Source organism: Callithrix jacchus, chromosome 15, assembly GCF_049354715.1.
Source record: "Callithrix jacchus isolate 240 chromosome 15, calJac240_pri, whole genome shotgun sequence".
Classification (NCBI taxonomy): domain Eukaryota; kingdom Metazoa; phylum Chordata; class Mammalia; order Primates; family Cebidae; genus Callithrix; species Callithrix jacchus.
Window position 1 is genome coordinate 39,441,551 of NC_133516.1, and position 22,635 is coordinate 39,464,185.

The 22,635-nt window shown below is 37.9% G+C and overlaps 1 protein-coding gene across 8 annotated transcripts in view; it reads right to left on the reverse strand.

Annotated features, from left to right (window-relative positions):
- The window catches only part of DENND6A (DENN domain containing 6A), a 60,513-nt gene that overhangs the window by 3,896 nt on the left and 33,982 nt on the right, over positions 1–22,635 (reverse strand). For 6 of the 8 annotated variants that reach the window (XM_078351281.1, XM_008981869.5, XM_008981867.5 and 3 more), the window contains 9 exons: positions 14,421–14,543; positions 13,782–13,877; positions 12,047–12,141; positions 5,111–5,176; positions 4,965–5,029; positions 3,702–3,791; positions 1,539–1,592; positions 1,021–1,130; positions 731–833 (listed from right to left, as the gene is read on the reverse strand). In XM_078351281.1, the coding sequence (XP_078207407.1) occupies positions 731–833; positions 1,021–1,130; positions 1,539–1,592; positions 3,702–3,791; positions 4,965–5,029; positions 5,111–5,176; positions 12,047–12,141; positions 13,782–13,877; positions 14,421–14,543 (802 nt within the window). The remainder of the gene's footprint in view (positions 1–730; positions 834–1,020; positions 1,131–1,538; positions 1,593–3,701; positions 3,792–4,964; positions 5,030–5,110; positions 5,177–12,046; positions 12,142–13,781; positions 13,878–14,420; positions 14,544–22,635) is intronic. The other 2 variants (XM_078351280.1, XM_008981871.5) reach the window with 1 other exon arrangement.

The following is a 22,635-nucleotide window of genomic DNA, read 5'->3' on the forward strand; positions in this document are numbered from 1 at the left end:
GGGAGTTTCTGTGTAGAAAGTTAACACTGAGGCTAGCACACGTCACATTTAAAGCTAAATATAAATGAAAGACTATCCCTTTTATTTTCACAAGTAGTTTAATTTAAAATAGCCTGGTAATACAGGACATAAAAAAATCAGTCCACATTTTTTAAAGTGTTAATACTAACTAAAAAAGGTAAATACGTCATACAGAAAAAGATCTGCAGTTAGGCTTCTTGGATTAGAATCCTTATTCTAGTCAGTAATGTGCTGGTAAATATTTAACAAGTGGTTCTCCAAAAGAGGTATCTGGTTTGTAGCATTTCTGTGGTGTAATATTCCCACTGTAGGCTATGTCAAGCTACCAACCTGAGGTCACTGAATGCAGAGCTGAGAAGAGATGTAAACAATCAGCTCTTGTGAGCCAATGCAAGTGGACTCCAGCACACTGCTGACTCTACTACTTAGCAGGGATGTGATCTGAGGCAAGTCATTTAACTTCTAAGCCAAAGGTTTCCCATAATGCAGTTCATAACACACCTACCTCAAAGAATCATGGTAAAGATTAAAACAGATTATCAATATAAAGCCCCTATAATGTCCTTGGCACATAGCGCATGATCTAGAAAGGTTAGTCATCATTACTATTTATAAAGAGTGGATAAAGGGTATGATCTTAAAGCTCTAAGAATAAGTATCTTTATTTTCAACAGTTGTTAATCATTATACAAACACACAGCTTTCGAACCTCTTCACAGAGAGCTTCTAGATGGAGTGCCTCCAATTTTTGGGTCATTTCCTTCCGCCGGGTCTTAAACCAGCCATCAAAATTTGGAGACTTTAGGAAATGCCTATAAAAATACATTTTAAAAAAGCAAAGTTTGATTATAACTTATTTCCTTTCCTTAATACCGTTCCTATTCAGAGAACCATGTCAAACTTTAGAATTATTTTAAAAATAAGTTTAAAGTCTAGCTTTTTGTTTTGTTTTTAAATAAAGCATGACACATGGGTATAAAAAGATAAAAAAAAACTAACCGATAAAGTCCAATCCAATCGCCTTTTAGTCGAGAGGTTAGCTGAGGTCCTGTTTTCTCCAGGGTTTTCATAAACTCTTCTGGAAGAAACTGTCTTATCTGAGGTGGACTCTAGAAAACAGGACATACAGTATTTAGAAATTAGAAGTGGAGGCCAGGTGCAGTGGCTCACGCCTGTAATCCCAGCACTTTGACAGGGCAAGGTGGGCAGATCACAAGGTCAAGAGATCGAGATCATCCTGGCCGACATGGTGAAACCTTGTCTCTACTAAAAATACAAAAATTAGCTGGGCGTGGTGGCACGTGCCTGTAGACCCAGCTACTCAGAAGGCCGAGGCAAGAGAATCACTTGAATCAGGGGGGTGGAGGCTGCAGGAAGCTGAGATCACGCCACTGCACTCCAGTCTAGGTGACAGAGAGAGACTCCGTCTCCAAAAAAAAAATTAGAAGTAGATATATTCACAGAAGTTAATTACAGTTAGAGAACCCAAATAGGAATGCATTTGAATATATTCATACCTTCCACGGAGAAATACTTTTCTGCAAAGGCATCAAGCTTGCCACGTATCTTTCCTAAAACCAAGAAAAAAAGTTAATAAAAAAAGTGTCTTCAAAAATATTTAAATAGACCTACTTAAAAGGAATGGGTCTTTTAAGTTTTTCATTATATGTCCTTTCAATGGACAACAACTCTATAACTCCCCACAACAGATACAGCTAAATTCAGACTGATTTGGGAAGTCAGATTTTAAATAAAAATTCAATTAAATCTTGGATAATCCAAGGGACTACCTTTTCCTTTCTTTTTTGAGACATGGTCTTGCTCTGCTACCCAGGCTGGATGCAGTGGTGCGATCATGACTCACTGCCTCCTGGGCTCAAGCAATCCTACCTCAGCATGTAGCTGGGACTACAGGCACAAGCCACCACGCACAGCTAATTAAAAAAATTTTTAGGCCAGGTGCCGTGGCTCATGCCTGTAATCCCAGCACTTTGGGAAGCCACGGTGGGCAGGTCATGAGGTCAGGAGTTCAAGACCAGCCTGACCAACATGGTAAAATCCCATCTCTACTAAAAACACAAAAACTAACTGGGTGTGGTAGTATGCACACCTGTAATCCCAGTTACTCAGAAAGCTGAGGCAGGAGAATTGCTTGAATCTGGGAGGCGGAGATTGCAGTGAGCCAAGATCACACCACTGCACTCCAGCCCGGGCGACAGAGCGAGAATCCTCCTCAAAATAAATAAATAAATAAATATAAATAAATAAAAGTAAATTTAAAAAAATTTATTCTTACTTAAAAAAAATTTTTGTAGAGACATGGTCTCACTATGTTGTCCAGATTGGTCTTGAACTCCTGGGCTCAAGTGATCCTCCTGCCTTGGTCTCCCAAAGTAATAATGTTATAAGCATAAACCACTGCGTCCAGCCCAAGGGATTACATTTTTTTTTTTTTTTTTTGAGATGGAGTTTCACTCTTGTCACTCAGGCTGGAGTGCAATGGCGTTATCTCAGCTCACTGCAACCTTTGCTTCCTTGGGTTCAAGTGATTCTCCTGCCTCAGCCTCCCAAATAGCTGGGATTACAGGTGTGTGCCACCACACCTGGCTAATTTTGTATTTTTAGTGGAGACAGGGTTTCGCCACATTGGTCTCCAACTCCTGACCTCAGGTGATCCGCTTGCCCTGGCCTCCCAAAGTGCTGGGATTACAAGCGTGAGCCACCACACCCAGCCTCATGCTCTTTTTTTTTTTTTTTTTTTTTAAGACAGTCTTGCTGTTGCCCAGGATGGAGTGCAGTGGTGCAATCACAGCTTACTGTAGTCTCAAACATCTGGCCTTAAGCAATCCTCTCACCTTGGCCTCCCAAAGTGGCAGGCCTGAGCCCAGTGAACCACTGTGCCAAGCCTAGTCCATGCTTTGTAAGCACTACAGTAAAATTTATTTATTCAAACAAATAGACTTAATAAAATAAGTTGATACCCATAGACCAAAAAAGAATATTTCTTTCTAAAATATAACAGGAAAGATCTCCAGGATGCCCCATATAATGTTCATAGATACATTACTTTATATTAATAACTACACTAAGTTTCTCTACGATGCAGTCTCCAGACTAGGGTCATATGGTACTGCCTATACTTTAATATAACACCCTTCTGAATTTCTTCTTCATCTAGTCATTTATTCCATAAATAGTTGAGAGCTACCATGTGCCAGGCTGGTGAATTACTAATAAGCAAGACAGATATGGTCCCTGTTATTATGGAGCTACAGCCTCATTGACATTATATCAAATCGTATTCAAGATAACTATCAGAGAAAGAAGCTCTACGATAATCTTTTTTTAAGGTGAAAAATGCAGTAACTAAATAATATTTCATATAAAATATATCATTTAAAATTCCCAACAGTCCTGACAGGTACTTAGGAAAGTGGAATCAGCCACATTTCAGAGGTAAGAAAATTGAGGGTCTGAGAGAGGGAGTGACTCACCAAACTTGAACAGTTAAGACTAAAACAAATAATCTAGCTCTCTTGCAAAGGACTTTATTTTTAATCACTAAATATACCAGGCTGGCAAAACACACAACTTAAGATATAGTTTTGGAGGGTGGGAAAAACATTTATACACCCTTCACCAATTCATTAAATTATGCAAAAATGTATTTATTAACTTACTAATGGAATGATGAAACTTTGTGTCAGTTCCAAAAAATAGCGTCGAAGAATAACACTTTGAGCCTCAGAAGGACGTTTCTGTTGTATACCCTTAAAAGAGGAAATAATGAGAATGCATATTCTAGTGTTGGAATATAAAACAATGAATAACTATCACATTCAACTGCTATATAATTTATGCTTGATATTTAAAAAACTAGAACTTCACCTTGAAGTAACTTAATGTGAAGTTCATTGTGCAATATCCTGTGAAAATGATCTTTACTGGAGTAAAACATGAGTCCTTAGCTTAGGGAATACTGTTCATCCCATACTGTAACAATGTGAGTTCACAGCTGGGCACCGTGGCTCACAGCTGTAATCCCAGCACTTTGAGAGGCTGAAGTGGGTGGATTACCTGAGGTCAGGAGTTCAGGACCAGCCTGGCCAACATGGGGAAACCCTGTTTCTTCTAAAAAAAAAATACAAAAATTAGCCAGACATGGTGGCGGGTGCCTGTAAATCCCAGATACTCAGGAGGCTGAGACAGGAGAATTGCTTGAACCTGGTTAGGCGGAGATTGTAGTGAGTTGAGATTGTGCCAGTGCACTCCAGCCTGGGTGACAATAGTGAAACTCTGTCTCAAAAAAAAAGTGAGTTCACAATAAAGACAATCTTTATTTTATATCTGCTATATTAAACTATTTGTATTTTTTTAAAAATGATTAACAATCCCGCTAGATGCTATGTTACCTCATGGTAGAATCTATGGCTTTTTCACTGTAATTCTCAAGTTTCTAGAAAGATTGACATTCATGTTTAGCTAAAGTCCCAAATTCATGCCCATACTGTTGCTAGCTTAGTCTTCTGATTTTCATAAAACTTTGAGTCAAAAAGCAGACCCCGGCTGGGCATAGTGGCTGATGCCAATAATCCCAGAACTTTGGGAGACCAAGGTGGGCCTATCACTTGAGGCCAGGAGTGTGAGACCAGCCTGGCCAACATGGCAAAACCCTGTCTCTACTAAAAATATAAAACTTATCCAGGCATGGTAGTGTACACCTATAATTCCAGCTGCTCAGGAGGCTGAGGCACAAGAATCACTTGAACCCAGGAGGCAGAGGTTGCAGTGAGCTGAGATCATGCCACTGCACAGAGTAAGACTCTGTCTCCCAAAGAACAAAACAAAACAAAAAAGGAGAGATCCTATTTCACATATTGCTTAACGAGATATCACATACCTGAATAAGGAAATTTAAATGAATAATATGAGCAACTAATTACCTTCTGTAACTGTTTTATGATCTCTTCATCTCTATTTAAATATGGCTTATATGAAGTATAAACTCCTAGGAGCAAAGAAAAGAAGGTAAATAGAAAAACCCAAGTACTATATAAATATATATTTAAAAATTAATAAAAGTCAATACCAGGTTTAGAATCCAGAGTCTTTAGATTCTTCAATTTCTTCACTTTAACCTGCTTAGGAATTTCACCTGAAGGAAGCAGCATAAAGATTTTTATAATTATTCTAATCATATATATTATAAAATTGGAACTTTATCAGATTTATAATCTGTTTATTACTTAAGGATATTACAATTAAAGCATTCTTAACATCAATTAATATGTTAAGGGTTCAGTCTTGATATTTTAAAACTGAATAAAATGAATACTGGATTATTACAACAGTACAGAAACAATTCATGTCAATTATATAAAATGGATATTTGATCTTTCATTAATATTTATCATTAAATTTGTCCCTTTTTGTCTCTCAACCTGTAACTTAAAATCTACATGCCAAATACATAAACTGAAAATTTATGTGCTAAATAGGAATAAAATACCCTTTAAGTATAAATGGAATAGAGAGCAATTCTTAAATGACTATGACATGTAGTCTTCAAGGGTTTGTGTGTGTTTTTTTTTTTAAATGCCTCTTTGAATTTGGCTTTTCCATTATAGAAATTTACACTGCCAGCAAGTGGCGATGGTGTGTGCAGCAACCACAGGTCTGAGCCACAGATGGACAGGACTCCTGAGCCAGGAGTTGAACAGCTTGTGTAGTATATACAGGCCCTGGTCTTAGGCTCAAAGAAAGTTAACACCTAAACAAACTTTATAACAGGCAGAAAAATGCCTCAAGATACACATTTAAAAGTCTCATGAATACACCTAATTTCACAGACTTTCTCCACCCTCCCTCTTCTCTCCATAAGGGTTAAAAGAACTTAAGAACTGAAAGACAATCTAGAGATTATATTATTATAGAGATTATAATTTAATTCAAGCCTCTAAATTCATGAAATACCTTTGTTAAAATAGTTCCATAGATCAAATTGTTAGTTGTGGTATATCTGGGGGTGGGATTATAAGAACAAAGAACATTTTCCTTTGCAATCTTATATTGCTAAAAAATTCTAAAAGCATGTACTATGATAAAACAGTTATTTCTATAAACTTTTTACTTTGAAATGCAGTTGACCATTGAACAACAGGGGTTTAAACTGTGATTTTTTTTTCCTACCTCTGCCACCCCTGAGGTGGCAAAACCATTCCCTCCTCTTCTTCTTCACCCTACTCAATGTGAAGGCTATGAGGATAAAGACTTTTATGACGATCCACTTCCACTTAATAGTCAGTATGTATTTTATCTTCCTCATGATTTTCTTAGTAACCTTTTATTTCTCCTAGCTTACTTTATTAAAAAGATACAGTATACAATACATACAACATACAAAATGTGTGTTAATCAATTGTTCATGTTATTGCTAAGATTTCTGGTCAACAGTAGGCTGTTAGAAGTTAAGTTTTAGAGGAGTCAAAGGTATACATAGATTTTCTACTACATGGAAGGCTCGTATTCCTAATCCTTGTGTTGTTCAAGGGTTAACTGTAATTTCAATCTTGCAGAGAAACTGCCAAATAATACAGTCTATAAAGGAAAGAATGAAAGAGATTTTAAAAAACAGTCTATACTCCAAATTTGTCAACCACCCCAATAATAATTTTAAAAAGATACTTGTTAAAGAAGCAATATCATGGATACACAGTCTTATTTTTCATCGATTCAGTAAATAATAAATAAATGCAATATACTGGCAATACAGGAAAAAAACAGCTAATTCCTCACATCAATGAGACATAGTCTAACAACAAAATATGACAGAGAAATGACACAGAGGACTAGGTGCTAGGATAGAATATGAACAGGATACTATGGAGACACAAATGAGTATCCTGGCCAAAGAGGAGTAAGACAATTATTGAGGATTCCTAAAGGAGGTAATATTTAAGCCAACTTATAAGATAAATAAAAAGTCAAGTCTTCTTTCATCTTGGCCAGGCGTGGTGGCTCACACCTGTAATTCAAGCACTTTGAAGGCCAAGGCAGGTGGATCACTTGAGGTCGGGAGTTCAAGACCAGCCTGCCCAACACGGTGAAATCCCGTCTTTAAAAAAAAAAAGTTATAGATGGTGCAGTGGCTCACGCCTGTAATCTCAGCACTTTGGGAGGCCAAGTGGGGCAGATCACCTGAGGTTGGGAGTTTGCAACCGGCCTGACCAACATGGAGAAACCCCATCTCTACTAAAAATACAAATTAGCTGGGTCTGGCGGCACATGCCTCTAATTTCAGCTATTCAGGAAGCTGAGGCAGGAGAATCGCTTGAATCTGGGAGGCAGAGGTTGTGGTGGGCCGAGATCTGGTTGCACTCTAGCCTGGGCAACAAGAGGAAAACTCCGTCTCAAAAAAAAAAGTTATCCATAGAAAGAAGAAAAGATCTTTAAGTAAAAAGTTAAATACAGAAGCATGAATAACATGTTGCTTAAAGAGTTGCAGATAATGGTAAGAACAGTAATAGCTACCATTTACTGAAGATATTCTCTGTGCCTGTCTCTGGTCCAAGAACACTGCACAAATTATCACATTTAATCTTCACAATTAAAGTTTTGTTTAAGATGCCCATTTCACAGATGAAGAAACTAAAGCATGGGCAAAACTGATATTCACCTGGTATGTATCAGAACGAGCTGGCTACTGCATCATGCATTCTGATTGAGTGCCCTATTAAGACAGGTTGTTATCTCAGTCATAATTAGACACAGAGGAACATCCTGCCCAAGAATGTGGGTGCACTAAAACTAGGCACAATAGAGAAAAGGCAATCCCTTTATATCAGGAGGAATGATACTCCTGCAAGGATAACACTAAATGTATGTTTCTGGTAAAAGTTTCAGGACACAGGAGAGCAAAATGTTAATTCTTCCCTCTTTGTTCTACAGAAAATGCTTTTTTCTGTAATTTTACTGACTCTGCCAGATTTCTTTTTTTCCTTTGCTCACAGTCTATCTCAGATTGTTTTGAGTTTCAACGCTAGAATCCTGAGCAGGGCTCTTTGTTGCATAACTTGTGCAGCATTTGCAATGGGCCCAGCTGGTTTTTAACTCAAGCAGAAAAATGCTCCAAGATGTATACCACCCATAGATTAAAAGATACATGAGATTTCATGACTATGACACCAAATACACAAGCAATACAAGGAAAAAATAAATAAGACTTCAAACAAAAGGGAAAAAGAAACAGAAGAAAACAAAAAAAGATAAATAAAACCATTATATTATAAACTTCTGTTCACAGGCTGGGCACGGTGGCTCAGCCTGTAACCCCAGCACTTTGGGGAGGCTGAGGTGGGTGGACCACAAGGTCAGGAGTTCAAGACCAGCCTGGCCAACATGGTAAAACCCCATCTTTACTAAAAATACAAAAAGTAGTTGACCGTGATGCTGCACAGCTGTAATCCCAGCTACTGTGGAGACTGAGGCAGGAGAATTGCTTGAACCCAGGAGGCAAAGGTTGCAGTGAGTCAAGATTGTACCACTGCACACCAGCCTGGGAAACAGCAAGACTCCATCTAAAAATAATAATAATAATAAATAAACTGTCCATCAAAAGACACCATCAAGAGAGCAAAAAGACAATACAAAATATAAGAAAATATTCACAGAGCATGTATCTGATAAGGATGAGTAATCAAAATACATAAGGAATTCCTCTAACTCAAAAAAAAATAACTATTTAGACAACCCTATTAAAAATGGGCTAAAGACTTGAACAGACATTTCTCAAAAGAAGATACATAAATGGCCAATAAACAATAGAAAGATACTCTAAAGAAGATATATAAATGGCCAATAAGCAACAGAAAGATACTCAATATCACTAATCATGAGGGAAATGAAAATGAAACCCACAATAAAATACTCATGCCCATTAGGATGGCTACTATCAAAAAAAATGGAAAATAACAGGCTGGTGTGGTAGCTCACTCTTGAAATCCCAACACTTTGGGAGGGCAAGGCAGAAGGACTGCTTGAGCACAGGAGTTCAGGACCAGCAACAGTACAAGATCCCGTCTCTATAGAAAAAAATAAAAAATTAGCCAGGCACGGTGGCATGCACCTATACTCCCAGTTACTTGAGAGGCTGAGGCAGAAGGACCACTTGAGCCCAGGAGTTCAAGCTTACGGTGAGCTATGATTATGCCAGTGCACTCCAGCCTGAGCAACAGAGAAAGACCCTATTGCTATAAAAATAAATTATTTTAAGGCAAAATATTTAAACAGACATTTCACCAAAGAAGATATATGAATGACAGGAAATAGATGAAAATGTGCTCACCATCATTAGTCATTAGAGAAAAGCAAATTAAAATCACCATTTCAAACATTCTAGAATGACCATAATGAAAATGACAACATCAAATGTTGGCAAGAATGTGAAGAAATAGGAACCCTCATACATTGCTGGTAAGGATATAAACTGATGGGCCACTTTCGAAAACAATTTGGTGATTTCTTTAACAGATTTATCAATTCATGCTGCTCTACCAATGATTTTGTGCAAAAGTTCTCTACCTACATCTAGCAGAGAGACTTCTTCTACTGGAAAGAGAAAATAATCAGTAGTCTACTACATTACAATGAATAGTCTAAATTATTAGGCTCAAACCATGAAAATGTCAAGATTAAACTAAGATTCAAAAATAAATTATCATATCTTCTCATACCCAAGACTCTTGAAACTGTTGTTCTCTGAACTATCAATAATACTGTAGACAGAACAGTAATAGAATGGTAGGGGACCATGACATTTACAGAGTACCATGTACCAGGCACTGTGTTTAGTCTTCCTAGCAAACCAAAAATTTGAGGCTCAAAGATGCTATTCAATTGGTATTAGCACACAGTTCTGATTGCCAAGGTGAAGCCCTTTGCTCTTTCCTCTATTTCATAAGGCTTCTAAAGTCTTCAGTGTAATACTGAGTCCAGAATTTGCAAATAGTACTATTTAAAATGTTATCCTTGCCAGGCGCGGTGGCACACGCCTGTAATCCCAGCACTTTGGGAGGCCGAGGTGGGTGGATCACGAGGTCAAGAGATCAAGACCATCCTGGTCAACATGCTGAAAACCCCGTCTCTACTAAAAATACAAAAATTAGCTGGGTGTGGTGGCGGGCGCCTGTAGTCCCAGCTACTTGGGAGGCATCACTTGAACCCGAGACAAGGAGAATCACTTGAACCCGAGTCATGGAGGTTGCAGTAAGCCAAGATCATGCCACGGCACTCCAGCCTGGCAAAAGAGAGATTCCATCTCAAAAAAAAAAAAATTGTTATCCTTCATTCTAATACTTCCATTTAAATACATGTATATACCAAAAGGAATATCTTATAAAATCAGATTATTAAATCGTGTTTTAAATATACCTATGTATAGCAAAAGGAACAAGTTTTAAAAGTAGTGGCTACTGGCCAGACGCAGTGGCTCAGCCTGTAATCCCAGCCCTTTGGGAAGATGAAGTGGTCAGCTCACTTGAGGTCTGGGGTTTGAGACCAGCCAGGCCAACATGGTGAAACCTTGTATCTACTAGACTATAAAAATTAGCCAGGTGTGGTGGCACTTGTCTGTAATCCCAGCTACTCGGGACACTGAGGCGGGAGAATCTTGAACCCAGGAAATGAAGGTTGCAGTGAGCCGAGATCACGCCACTGCACTCCAGCCTGGGTGACAGAGCCAGACTTTGTCTCAAAAAATTTAAAAAAAAGTAGTGGCTGGGAGTGTGGCTCACACCTGTAATCCCAGCATTTTGGGAAGCCAAGGTGGGCAGATCACCTAAGGTCAGGAGTTTGAGACCAGCCCGGCCAACATGGCTAAATCCCATCTCTACCAAAAATACAAAAAATTAACCAGGCATGGCGTTGGGTGCCAGCAATCCCAGCTACTTGGGAGGCTGAGGCAGAAGAAATGCTCAAACCTGGGAGAGCAGAGATTACGTCACTGCACTCCAGCCTGAGCAACAGAGTGAAACTCTGTCTCATAAATAAATAAATAAATAAATAAAGTACATTATAAAGTTATTAGAAAATAATTTCATAATCCCAACTATTTCAGTGGAAGATTCATGAATGTCCATTGTTATGTAAGATAAACTTCTACTGATGGAAGGAGAAAATAGTCCGTAGTCTACTACATCACAATTAATAAAATAGTCTAAGGCTCAAACCATGAAAATAAATGTCAAGATTAAATTAAGATCAAAAACTTCTTTTTCATATCTTCTCATACCCAACACTCATGTCCTTAATTAACGTACCATTTAGTTGTCATCTAGGTTAACAAAGCTTCCAACCTCAGAATTCATATACTTAAACATTTGTTAAACTCCTATGATGGAGCTGGGCATGGTGGTGTGTGCCTGTAATCCCAGCTACTCAGGAGGCTGAGGCAGGAGAATTGCCTGAACCCAGGAGGCGGGGGTTGCGGTGAGCTGAGATCGCGCCATTGCACTCCAGCCTGGGTAACAAGAGCGAAACTCCGCCTCAAAAATAAATAAATAAATAAATAAAACTCCTATGATGATCAAGGTACTGTGCTGTCTTTTCCAAGTGGGAAAGACACTTTTAACCACTCCCTAAATCAATAACCTGTGCTACAGTAACGTATACTTGTTCTGAGACCTAGCTGAGAATTTTGTGACAAGTCTGGAGTAATTCTAGTCTTTTACAAGGTTTTACTCAAGCGGTACTGGAAATTTCTGCTTTATTGAGATTAACATTTTTGAGACTTCATTTTACTATAATTCATTCAATGTCTGTAACACTATAAGCACATTTTTTGGTAGGAGGACATAACAGATTATATATAAGAACCTGCATATTTTAGTGGGAAGTTATACTCTTCTCCAAAGGCCTCAAAGAAAGCTGCCATCAACATAAAAAGTAATCAAGGATGAAAAGAAAGGAAGAGCGAAACCTGTTCGGCAACATTGCGCACTAAAAACAGAACACCAAGTTTATACTTTACCTGTAGGTTTAAGGTCTCCTATTCGAATAATATGTGGCCAGTGCTGCAGTGTCTTAGCAAAAAAAGGGTTGGTTACTCCTAATATAACTGAGGGCCTATATAAAACAAAACAAAACAAAAAAGGTGAGAAAAAGATGAATGTTAAATCAGTGAAGAATATCTTACATTTTCTTTTCAATGAACAAAACACAGATTGTTTTTTCCTTTACTCAACATATTACTATCAACTATATGTCAGGCAATGTGTTTTGTACTAGGCATATAAAGATGAAAGGACACAGTCCTTCCAACAGCACACAGGAAGAAGAGTATACACACCCAGTTAGAATACCAAAATTAGAAGACAATGAAGGTGGTTTAAAATGAACGCTAATCACAAAGGAGAACCTACATCTATCGGGGATTAAAGGACAGCCTCACCAAAGAGATAATATTTACAGGAAGACATGAAAGATGAATAGGAGTTTTTTGCCAAGTGGATGAGAGAGGGAAGAATGATACAGAACAAACTATGTTCAAAGCAATGAAGTGACATCATGGCCTGTCCGTAGAACTACAGAGTTTAGCATTCCTGAAGCAAAAAGCAGAAAGGATGAATAGTCAGAAATGAGAATATTGTTGCCCAGATCATTAGTACCAAGTTTGTATGCTAAGAAGTTTAGATGTTATCTTTTTTTTTTTCAAGACTTGGACTGCCTGATAGATGTTATCTTACAGGCAAAGGGAAAGTACTAGATAACCAAGTAAAGGAATGCTGCATGAAAGAAAAAGTGCTTATTAGAAAGATATCTCTAGAAGAAATTTGAAAGATACCTTATGAGGAAAGGGAAAGGAAGGGATGGATACAGGGAGGGAGGGAAGAGAGAGAGAGAAAAAATGAAAAAAAAGGAAGAAAGAAAGGAAAAAACAGGGCAATGATATGCCCACTGGGTCAAAAAGTGAGAAGGGTCTTGATGATTTGGCAAGAACAAATTCAGTAAATATGAAGAAGTCCATCCACAGCTGACTAGAAGCAACCAGAAAATCAAGAAGTGGAGATAGTACATGGAGATTTTTGTTGTTGCTTTAGAAATCTAGCTATAAAAACATGAGCAATAGAGCAGGAGATAAAAGGGAAAGGGTAAGATTATTTTTTCTGTTCTTTTTACAGACTGAAAGGATTTTTCATGAAAAAATAGAATTGAAAGTACAATATAGTGGCTATTAATGACAATATAGCTTCCATTAATAAACAAAATCACTTGGGCTGGGTGAGGTGGATCACACCTGTAATCTCAGCACATTGGGAGGCTGAGGTAGAGAGATCATGAGGTCAGGAGTACAAGACCAGCCTAACCAACATGGTGAAACCTCATCTCTATCAAAAATACAAAAAAGTTAGCCAAGCATAGTGGCAGGAGCCTTTAATCCCAGATACTCGGGAGGCTGAGGCAGGAGAATCACTTGAACCCAGGAGGCAGAGGTTGCAGTGAGCTGAGACCACACCACTGCACTCCAGCCTGGACAGCAGGGCGAGACTCCATCTCTAAATAAATAAATAAATAACTTACTCAAATAAGGTACTAACTCTTAAAATCTAAAATTACTTTCAGCAGCTCCTCAAACTTTCCTTTTATAAGATCATTCTGACTATAAGTTCACAATTTAGGTTAAACTTTTACTACCAAAAATAATTCTATATAATTTTGGTTATAAAGGTAATACCTGGTCAATAGAAGTTATTCTGTTTACTTACGGAGCTTGAGTGCGGGTAGTATATTCTTTGAACTCACTATCATGAATAGTGAAATAAGGTCGGAAATCACTGAAGTACTTTAAAGGAGAAATACAGCTGTGGAACAGGAAAACAAAGGACACAAAAAATTAAAGGTCCTAATCCATAAGCAGATAACATCTACACAAATAGTATACACACAAAGGGATACTTTGTTTACTTCAATAAATGGTAAACTCATTTCACAGAATTAAAAAATATATATATATATACACATATATATATTTATGTATATGTAATGTGAAATGGCATACTGAAAGAACACACTGGGTCTGGGGCAGAAAATGGGGTGAAATTCTGGCTCTACCATTTACTAGCTATGTGCCTTTGACTCTACACTGATCAGTCGTGTGACTGATAGTAACTAGTACATAGCTAGTAAATCAATCATGGTCCAGCCCTCATGGAGCCTGAATCAATTTTCTCATCCATAAAATGGTGCTATAATAAGCATTACCTTCTGATAGGGGTGTTGCGTGAATCAATGCAATAATGGGTGGGGAAACATACGACAGATGGGAAGTGCTGCAAATATCACCAACAGGTTCAGTACTACAGCATAAAAAAAGAAAGTCAAAAATAGTAACCAAATATACTCACTTAACAAGTGCCAATACAGTCTCTGACGATTCCGATGGTGATGGTGCCATAACCACAAGGGGCTCCCCCAACAGCACCAGCTCCCAGAGCATCTGACTATGAAGAAAAACTGGGCAGAAACACCTGAAAGGTGATGTACAGTAGAAATATTTTTTAATATAGCCAATCCTGTTTTTCTTAATTGAACAAATGGCTCCAGATTTTTTTTTATTGAACAAATAGCCAATCCTGTTTTTAAAATTCCTACATAATATTTCTAAAAACTCCACACCGACATAAATTCTTCCTGCTATTTGTATCTTGATCTGATACACAAATTCATTTAGAAGATGGTGATATATAGAGACATTAAGTCCCTTTTATTCACATAAAAACATCTATCAATGACTCATACTAATTTTTACAAAATTAAATGTAATATACTGACACAAGGAACAAATGACAAATAATAAAAGCATATAATTCTTAAATTGTTGTATCAGGCTGGGCACGGTGGCTCACGCTTATAATACCAGCACTTTGGAAGGCCGAGGTGGATGGATCATGAGGTCGAGAGATCGAGACCATCCTGGTCAACATGTTGAAACCCCGTCTCTACTAAAAATACAAAAAAATTATCTGGGCATGGTGGCTTGTGCCTGTAGTCCCAGCTTCTCTGGAGGCTGAGGCAGGAGAATTGCTTGAACCCAGGAAGCAGAGGTTGTGGTGAGCCGAGATCGCACCATTGCACTCCAGCCTGGGTAACAAGAGCGAAACTCCGTCTCAAAAAAAAAGAAAAAAAATTGTTGTACCATATGATAGATCTATTTTATCGATATTACTTTCATACATTTCTATTTCAATTCTAAATATTTTTAAGGAAACAAGAAAAATTAATTTTCTTCAAGAGGCACTTATTGGATATACTTAATTTAAAAGCCAATACTTTTGACATTAAAGAATGATGACAAATCACAAGGGGGAGTGCTAATGCTGAACAAGAGCAAACCTCCTGGGCAGATCCTCCCACTACAGAAATGCCACGTATTTTTACAGCAGCCCTGGAATTGCATGGAGGCCTGTTGGGACACAACTCTGCTAGTATGCTACTAAGCCTAAGACATTTGGAAACTTTCACTTATTTAGGAATTTCCTCCTGGCTTGGTAAAAATTTTTTCTAGTAAATTAGGGGGGAAAATCTTATCTATTTATGAAAAACATAACCAATCCACTCAGTTGAAAAGACACACATGCAAAGAAAAAGAAAAAAAAATTAAGTGCAAAATATGCAACAAATTATGAGATGGAAATTAGGGGAGTTAATTTTAACTATTCAAAAACAAGACAAGTGCCACAAAAGAAAAAAACAAAAACAAAAAACAGCTCATGGGTAAGGCAAAAGAGTTCTTCCTCTTCCCTTCCTAAACAACTCAGTCCTAAAGCAGAACATGGTAGGTATCTCTGCCACAAGGAGAAGAGAGCCACACTGGCCAGCGAGGCATGTCTGAGCTTATGTAAAGTAAGGTGGGCATCTACATCCAGGTGGTGGCCTGCTGTGGTGCTGCTGGAGCCCAAATGTGGTGAGGAAGGTATACATTTGTGGGGATTATTTGGTCTGCATTCACAGAGCCCAGAAAGCACAGAGAGGTAGCCCGATGTGTAGCATCAAAGACAGAATGAGTTGAGGAGGCTGTCACAGTGCGGGATCACTTGGTACAACGTGTCAGAGCAGAGGAATGAGGGTATCTTCATGGAGAAGTACCCCGGAATGGGGTGTGTAAGCATACAAGCAGGGTAAGGAGGGCATTGATGTGAGGCTTGACCTGATGTCAAGTCAGAGCCCAAAAGAGGGGAGATGGCACCCACTTGTATACATGATCTTATGGGATAAAGTTACCTGAATGAGACAGGAGGGTATCCATAGGGGGAGTCAATCCAACAAGGAGAATCAGAGAGTGAGCAGGGTAAGGAGGGTATCCATGCAGAAGGGAAGCCAGGTGTGGAATATCAGAGCCCAGGAGGGATGAGAAAAGTATTAGCATGGAGGACAAAGTTGCAGCAGAGTCCTAGCCAGAGCAATCAGACAAGAGAAAGAAATAAAGAGCATGCAAATTGTTAACAAGGAAGTTAAACTGTCACTGCTGATGACATGATCACATGCCTAGAAAACCCTAAAAACTCATCCAAAAAGCTCCTAGATACTGGTAAATGAATTCAGCAAAATTTCAGGATACAAAATTAATGTACACAAATCAGTAGCTCTCCTATACACCAATAGCAACCCAGCTGAAAATCACATCAACCCCTTTTACAATAGCTGCAATAAATAAAATTAAATACTTAGGAATATACTTACCCAAGGAGGTCAAAGACCTCAACAAAGAAAATGACAAAACACTGATGAAAAAAAATCATAGACAACACAAACAAATGAAAAAACACATCCTCCTACGTTCATGGATGGGTAGAGTCAATATTGTGAAAATGACCATATTGCCAAAAGCAATCTACAAATTCAAAGCAGTTCCCATGAAAATACCATCATCATTCTTCACAGAACTGAAAAAACAATCCTAAAATTCATATGGAACCAAAAAAGAACCTGCATAGCCGAAGTAAGACTAAGCAAAAAGAACACATCTGGAGGCATTATATTACCTGCCTTCAAACTATACTGTAAAGCCATAGTCACCAAAATAGCATTGTACTGAAATAAAAAAATAAGCATATAGACCAATGGAACAGAGCAGAGAACCCAGATATAAAACCGAATACTTACAGTCAACTGATCTTTGACAAAGCAAACAAAAACATAAAGTGGGGAAAGGATACCTTATTTAACAAACGGTGCTGGGATAACTGGCAAGCCACATGTACAAGAATGAAACTGGATCCTCATCTCATCCTATACAAAAATCAACTCAAGATTGATCAAATACTTAAATCTAAGACCTGAAATCATAAAAATTCTACAAGATAACATTGGAAAAACCTGTCCAGGCATTAGCTTAGGTGAAGACTTCATGACCAAGAACCCAAAAGGAAATGCAACAAAAACAAAGATAAATATATAAGACTTCTTTTCCTTCTGTACAGCAAAAGAAATAATCAGCAGAGTAAACAGACAACTCATAGAGTAGGTGAAAATCTTTACAATCTATACATCCAACAAAGGACTAATATCCAGAATCTATAAGGAAGTCAAATTAGCAAGAACAAAACAATCCCATCAAAAAGTGAGCCAAGGACATAAACAGACAATTCTTAAAAGAAGGTATACAAATTGCCAACAAACATGAAAAAATGCTTATCACCACTAATTATCAGGGAACTGTAAATCAAACCCATAGTACTCTAGCACCTCACTCCTGCAAGAATGGCCATAATCAAAAAATAAAAAAATAATAAATGTTGGAGTGGATGTGGTGAAAAGGGAATACTTTCACACTGTTGGTGGGAATGTAAACTAGTACAACCACTACGGAAAACAGTATGGAGATTCCTTAAGGAACTAAAAGTAGATCTACCATTTGATCCAGCAATCCCACTCCTGGGTATCAACCCAGAGGAAAAAGAGTCATTAAAAAAAAATACTTGTACATAGATGTTAAAAGCAGCACAATTCACAACTGTAAAAATATGGAACCAGCCCAAATGCCCATCAATGAATGGATGAAGAAAATGTTGTAAATACATATATAGTTGTGTATAGACATATACCATGAAATACTACTCAGCCATAAAAAGGAATGAAATAATGGCATTCGCAGCAACCTGGATGGAATTGGACACTATTATTTTAAGTGCAGTAACTTAGGAATGGAAAACCAAACATCACTATGTTCTCACTCATAAGTGGGAGCTAAACTATGAGAATGCAAAGGAAGAAGAATGATACAATGAACTTTGGGAACTTGGCGGGAAAGGGAGGGGGTGAGGGATAAAAAGACTACACATTGGGTACAGTATACATTCCTTATATGATAGGTACACCAAAATCTCAGAAATCATCACTAAAGAACTTACTCATGTAATCAAACACCATCTGTTCCCCAAAATTCTTTTGAAATAAACAAAAAACTTAAAAAAAAAAAAACAGTTGCAGCAGAGATGGAACATTGATTACTAACAGGGGTACTGATCCAATCAGCAAATAAAGAGTAATTTAACATATTATATATGAATGTGCATATATACATGCATTTATATATGAATGCGTATACACACATGCACAAACATACACACATATATCCTAGCTCTGTCTACTTGAGAGGGTCTAAAGGCAATGACATCCCAATATCAATAAGCATACCAGGTGCCCACATGTCATCTGCAAAATCCTATTCTCTGCTAATAAGAACCAAGGCTTTTTATATAAATGGCTGATTCTAGGGCTGGGGAAGGGAAAATACAAGATGATCGGGAACCCAAGAGAACAGAAAACATGTCCACACAAAGACTTATACACAAATGTTGATAACAGCATTATTCGTAATAACCAAAAGTGTAAACCATCGAAATCTCCATCAAATGGTGAATGGATAGGCAAAATGTGGTATATGCACATGGAATATACAACACACACACACACACACACATCTATAGATGAACATATATATGTGTATTAAATATGTATACATATATATATGTGTGTATATATATATATATATATATTTTTTTTTTTTTTTTTTGACGGAGTTTCACTCTTATTGCCCAGGCTGGAGTGCAATGAGGTGATCTTGGCTCACCACAACCTCCACCTCCTGGGTTCAAGCGATTCTCCTGCCTCAGCATCCCCAATAGCTGGGATTACAGGCATGCACCACCATGCCTGGCTAACTTTGTATTTTTAGTAGATACGGGGTTGCACCATATTGGTCAGGCTGGTCTTAAACTCCTAACATCTCAGGTGATCTGCTTGCCTCAGCCTCCCAAAGTGCTAGAATTATAGGCGTAAGCCACCGTGCTTGGTCCATCCACATGGAATATTACTCAACCATTAAAAAAAATGAAGTTCAGGCAGTCCCCATGTTACAATGGTTCCACTTACAATTTTCAACTTTATGATGTTGTAAAAGCAGTGCGCATTCAGTATGCTCCTCAACTTATGACAGACTTACCTCCGGATAAGCCCATTGTAAACTGAAAATATCAAAAACACACTTTCAACTTATGATATTTTCAAAGTTACAATTGGTTTAACAGGACATAACCCCCTTGTAAGTCCTGTACTGATTCATGATACTGCACAGATCTGGGTGAAGGAAGCACTGTGCTGGGTGAAGGAAGACAGACACAAAAGGTCACATTTGGTATGATTCTAATTAAATATCTAAAACAGCAAGTACATAGAGGTCCATAGAGACAGAAAGTAAGTTAGTAGTGGCAACGGGCTGGGAAGAAGAGGGAATGGGAACTGCTAATGTGTACAGGGCTACATTTTAAAGTGACAAAAATGTTCTGGAATCAGCAGTGATGGTTGCACAACTTTGTGAATACATTAACAAACTAGTGAATTGTACTTTAAAAGGCTGAATATTTTATGGTATGAGAATTACACATTAGTTTATTTAATTACCAAAAACAAAAAAACAATAAACCTGGAATATCTTGCACCAGAAAGCAAGGAAGTATTCAAAGAAGGACAGAAGCTGGCCCCGTGGCTCATGCTTGTAATCCCAGCAGTTTGGGAGGCAGAGGTAGGTGGATCACAAGGTCAAAAGATCAAGACCATCCTGGCCAACATAGTGAAACCTGTCTCTACTAAAAATAAAAAAGTTAGCTGGGTGTGGTGGTATATGCCTGTAGTCCCAGCTACTCAGGAGGGTGAAGCAGGAGAATCACTTGAACCCAGCGGGGGAGGCTGCAGTGAGCCAAGATCACGCCACTGCACTCCAACTGGCGATAGAGTGAGACTCTGTCTCAAAAAAAAAAAAAAAGAATGACAGAGATATGGCAAAAACACAGAAGCCAGCCTATAGTAAGTTCTCACTGGCTAAACTGGGGACACTTGGAATATCAAAATAGATAATAATAGACTAGAATCCACTGAATAAAGCAAGAAATCAGAGTCCAAGCAAATATTTAAAAATAGTATGCTGATTTAAAATACGTCCAGGCTGCCATGGTGGCTCATGCTTGTAACCCCAACACCTTAGGTGGTGAAGGTGCGAGGATCACTTGAGGCCAGGAGTTTAAGACCAGCCTGGGTAACAGCAAGACACCCTCTCTACAAAAATAATAAAAATAAAAATAAACAAATAAAATCTGTCCACAAATTCTTTGACACTCCTTTCAAAACATGGAGCCTAATTCTCTTGTTCTTGAGTGTGGACTGGATTAGTGGTTTGATTGCAAGCAACAGAATATGGTAGAAATTACAATGTACATCTTTGAAGGCTAGGTCTTACAGGACACTGTGGCTTCAGCCTTCTCTCAGTGCTTCCTCTGGGAAAAGTTAGCTGCCATGTTGTGAGAACATTCAGGCAGCCCTATGGAGAAGTCCATAAGGCTAGGGCTGAGACCTCCTAACAACAGCCACAAGGAACTGTGATCTCCAGCCAACAGCTGTGCCAGCAAGCCTTGTGGGGAAGTAGACTCTTCAGACTCATGTCTGATTGACTGAAACCACAGATAACAATTGACTGCAACCACATAAAAAACTCCGAGCCAGAACCACCCACCTAAGCAGCTCCCAGATTTCCAACCCTCAGAAATTGTGTGAAATAATGTTTGCTCTTTTAAGCCTCTAAGTATTGGGGGTAATTTGTTACACATCAATAAATAACTAACATACATAGTTTCAAATGTCTTCCCCAAGAATATCTAATTACAAAAGGAAAAAACAGCTTATCAGTGGAGAAGCTTGGAGGATACCACGTTAATCAAGTGATCAAAATGAACATCATCAATAATGAGGCAAGCTCAACTTGTGTGCCACCTCCTGAAAGATGCAGAGCCTCAATCTAATCAGAAGTAAATACCAGACAATCCTAAACTGAGGAGTTTCTGCAAAATAACTGTCCTGTAATGTACAAAAATACCAGGATCATGAAAGTGACAGACTAAAGAACTATTCTAGATTCTAAACTAGACATTATTATAATAACTGGTAACAGTTGAACTGGTCTTAGTATTAGATGTTATTAACTGATCAATGTTGATTTTACCAATTTTGATGGTTGCATTGTATACCTGTTTGTAGGAAATAGACTCTAAAGTATTAAGGGATGATAGGGCACCAGGTGTCCAGTTTACTACCAAATAGTTCAGGAAAAAAGTCTTCATATTGTACTTGCCACTTTTCTGTTGGCTTGTAAAAAATAATCAAAGAAAAAATGAAAAAGGCCTACATGAAAACATCTGATCAACTGACTTTAATAGTGGGATTCCTTTAACGCACCAAGTTGCAAATCATTGTCTTTCAAATATCTTAATATATTATTAGCAAAAGGCACAAATAGAAGATAGGAAGTATAGTTACAAGATAAATCATTTTTTGAAAGCTTTGTATTATACTGATAATATGTTATCAAAGTAGGTTTTTTTGGGGGGAGGCAAGTTTTTAATATTCAGGAAACTTATCTCCAGCTCTAACTAAAAAATATTAGTAGTGTGCACCAAATTAACTACAGTACAGGATTACTGAAATGAAGGTCTGTAAGGAAATCACCGGATCTTTTTTTTTTGGTACCACATTTATATTCCCATTCTGGAGTACCATGCCTTTATGTTATGCTCTCAGCATTAAAACAGCCATGCCTTGGGAAAATAATTAGGAATTAACTTTCAAGAAATAAATAATGGTTTCAACCTTTTGAGAAAGATATAGTATGTTATTATAATCTGAAACCTAAACCCAAAGGAAATTAACATGTGTCAAATAGCATGAGATATATTTTATGGGGTGAGTGGCTTTCTCAATCTCTGAAACACAGAAACAGCCATAACTGTTGTCTATTCAGCCAATGCGGTAGAAAGCCAAAATAACTTGTTTCTCAAGTCACAACAGGGAGCAGGGGAGAGAAGCAGATGGTGAGAGGTGATAACTGATGTCTCTCTCATTGTACTAGGAACCAATAGCAAATATCATCAGGTAAAATGTCTCTGACTGTAAGACAAGAAAACGTCCATTTCTTTCAACAGAAAACCGCCCTTCAATTCTAATGTCACCTCAAAAACAGAATGAGAAAACTATTTCTCTGTTAAGAAATCTGAAGCCAAAAGCATGGTCCAT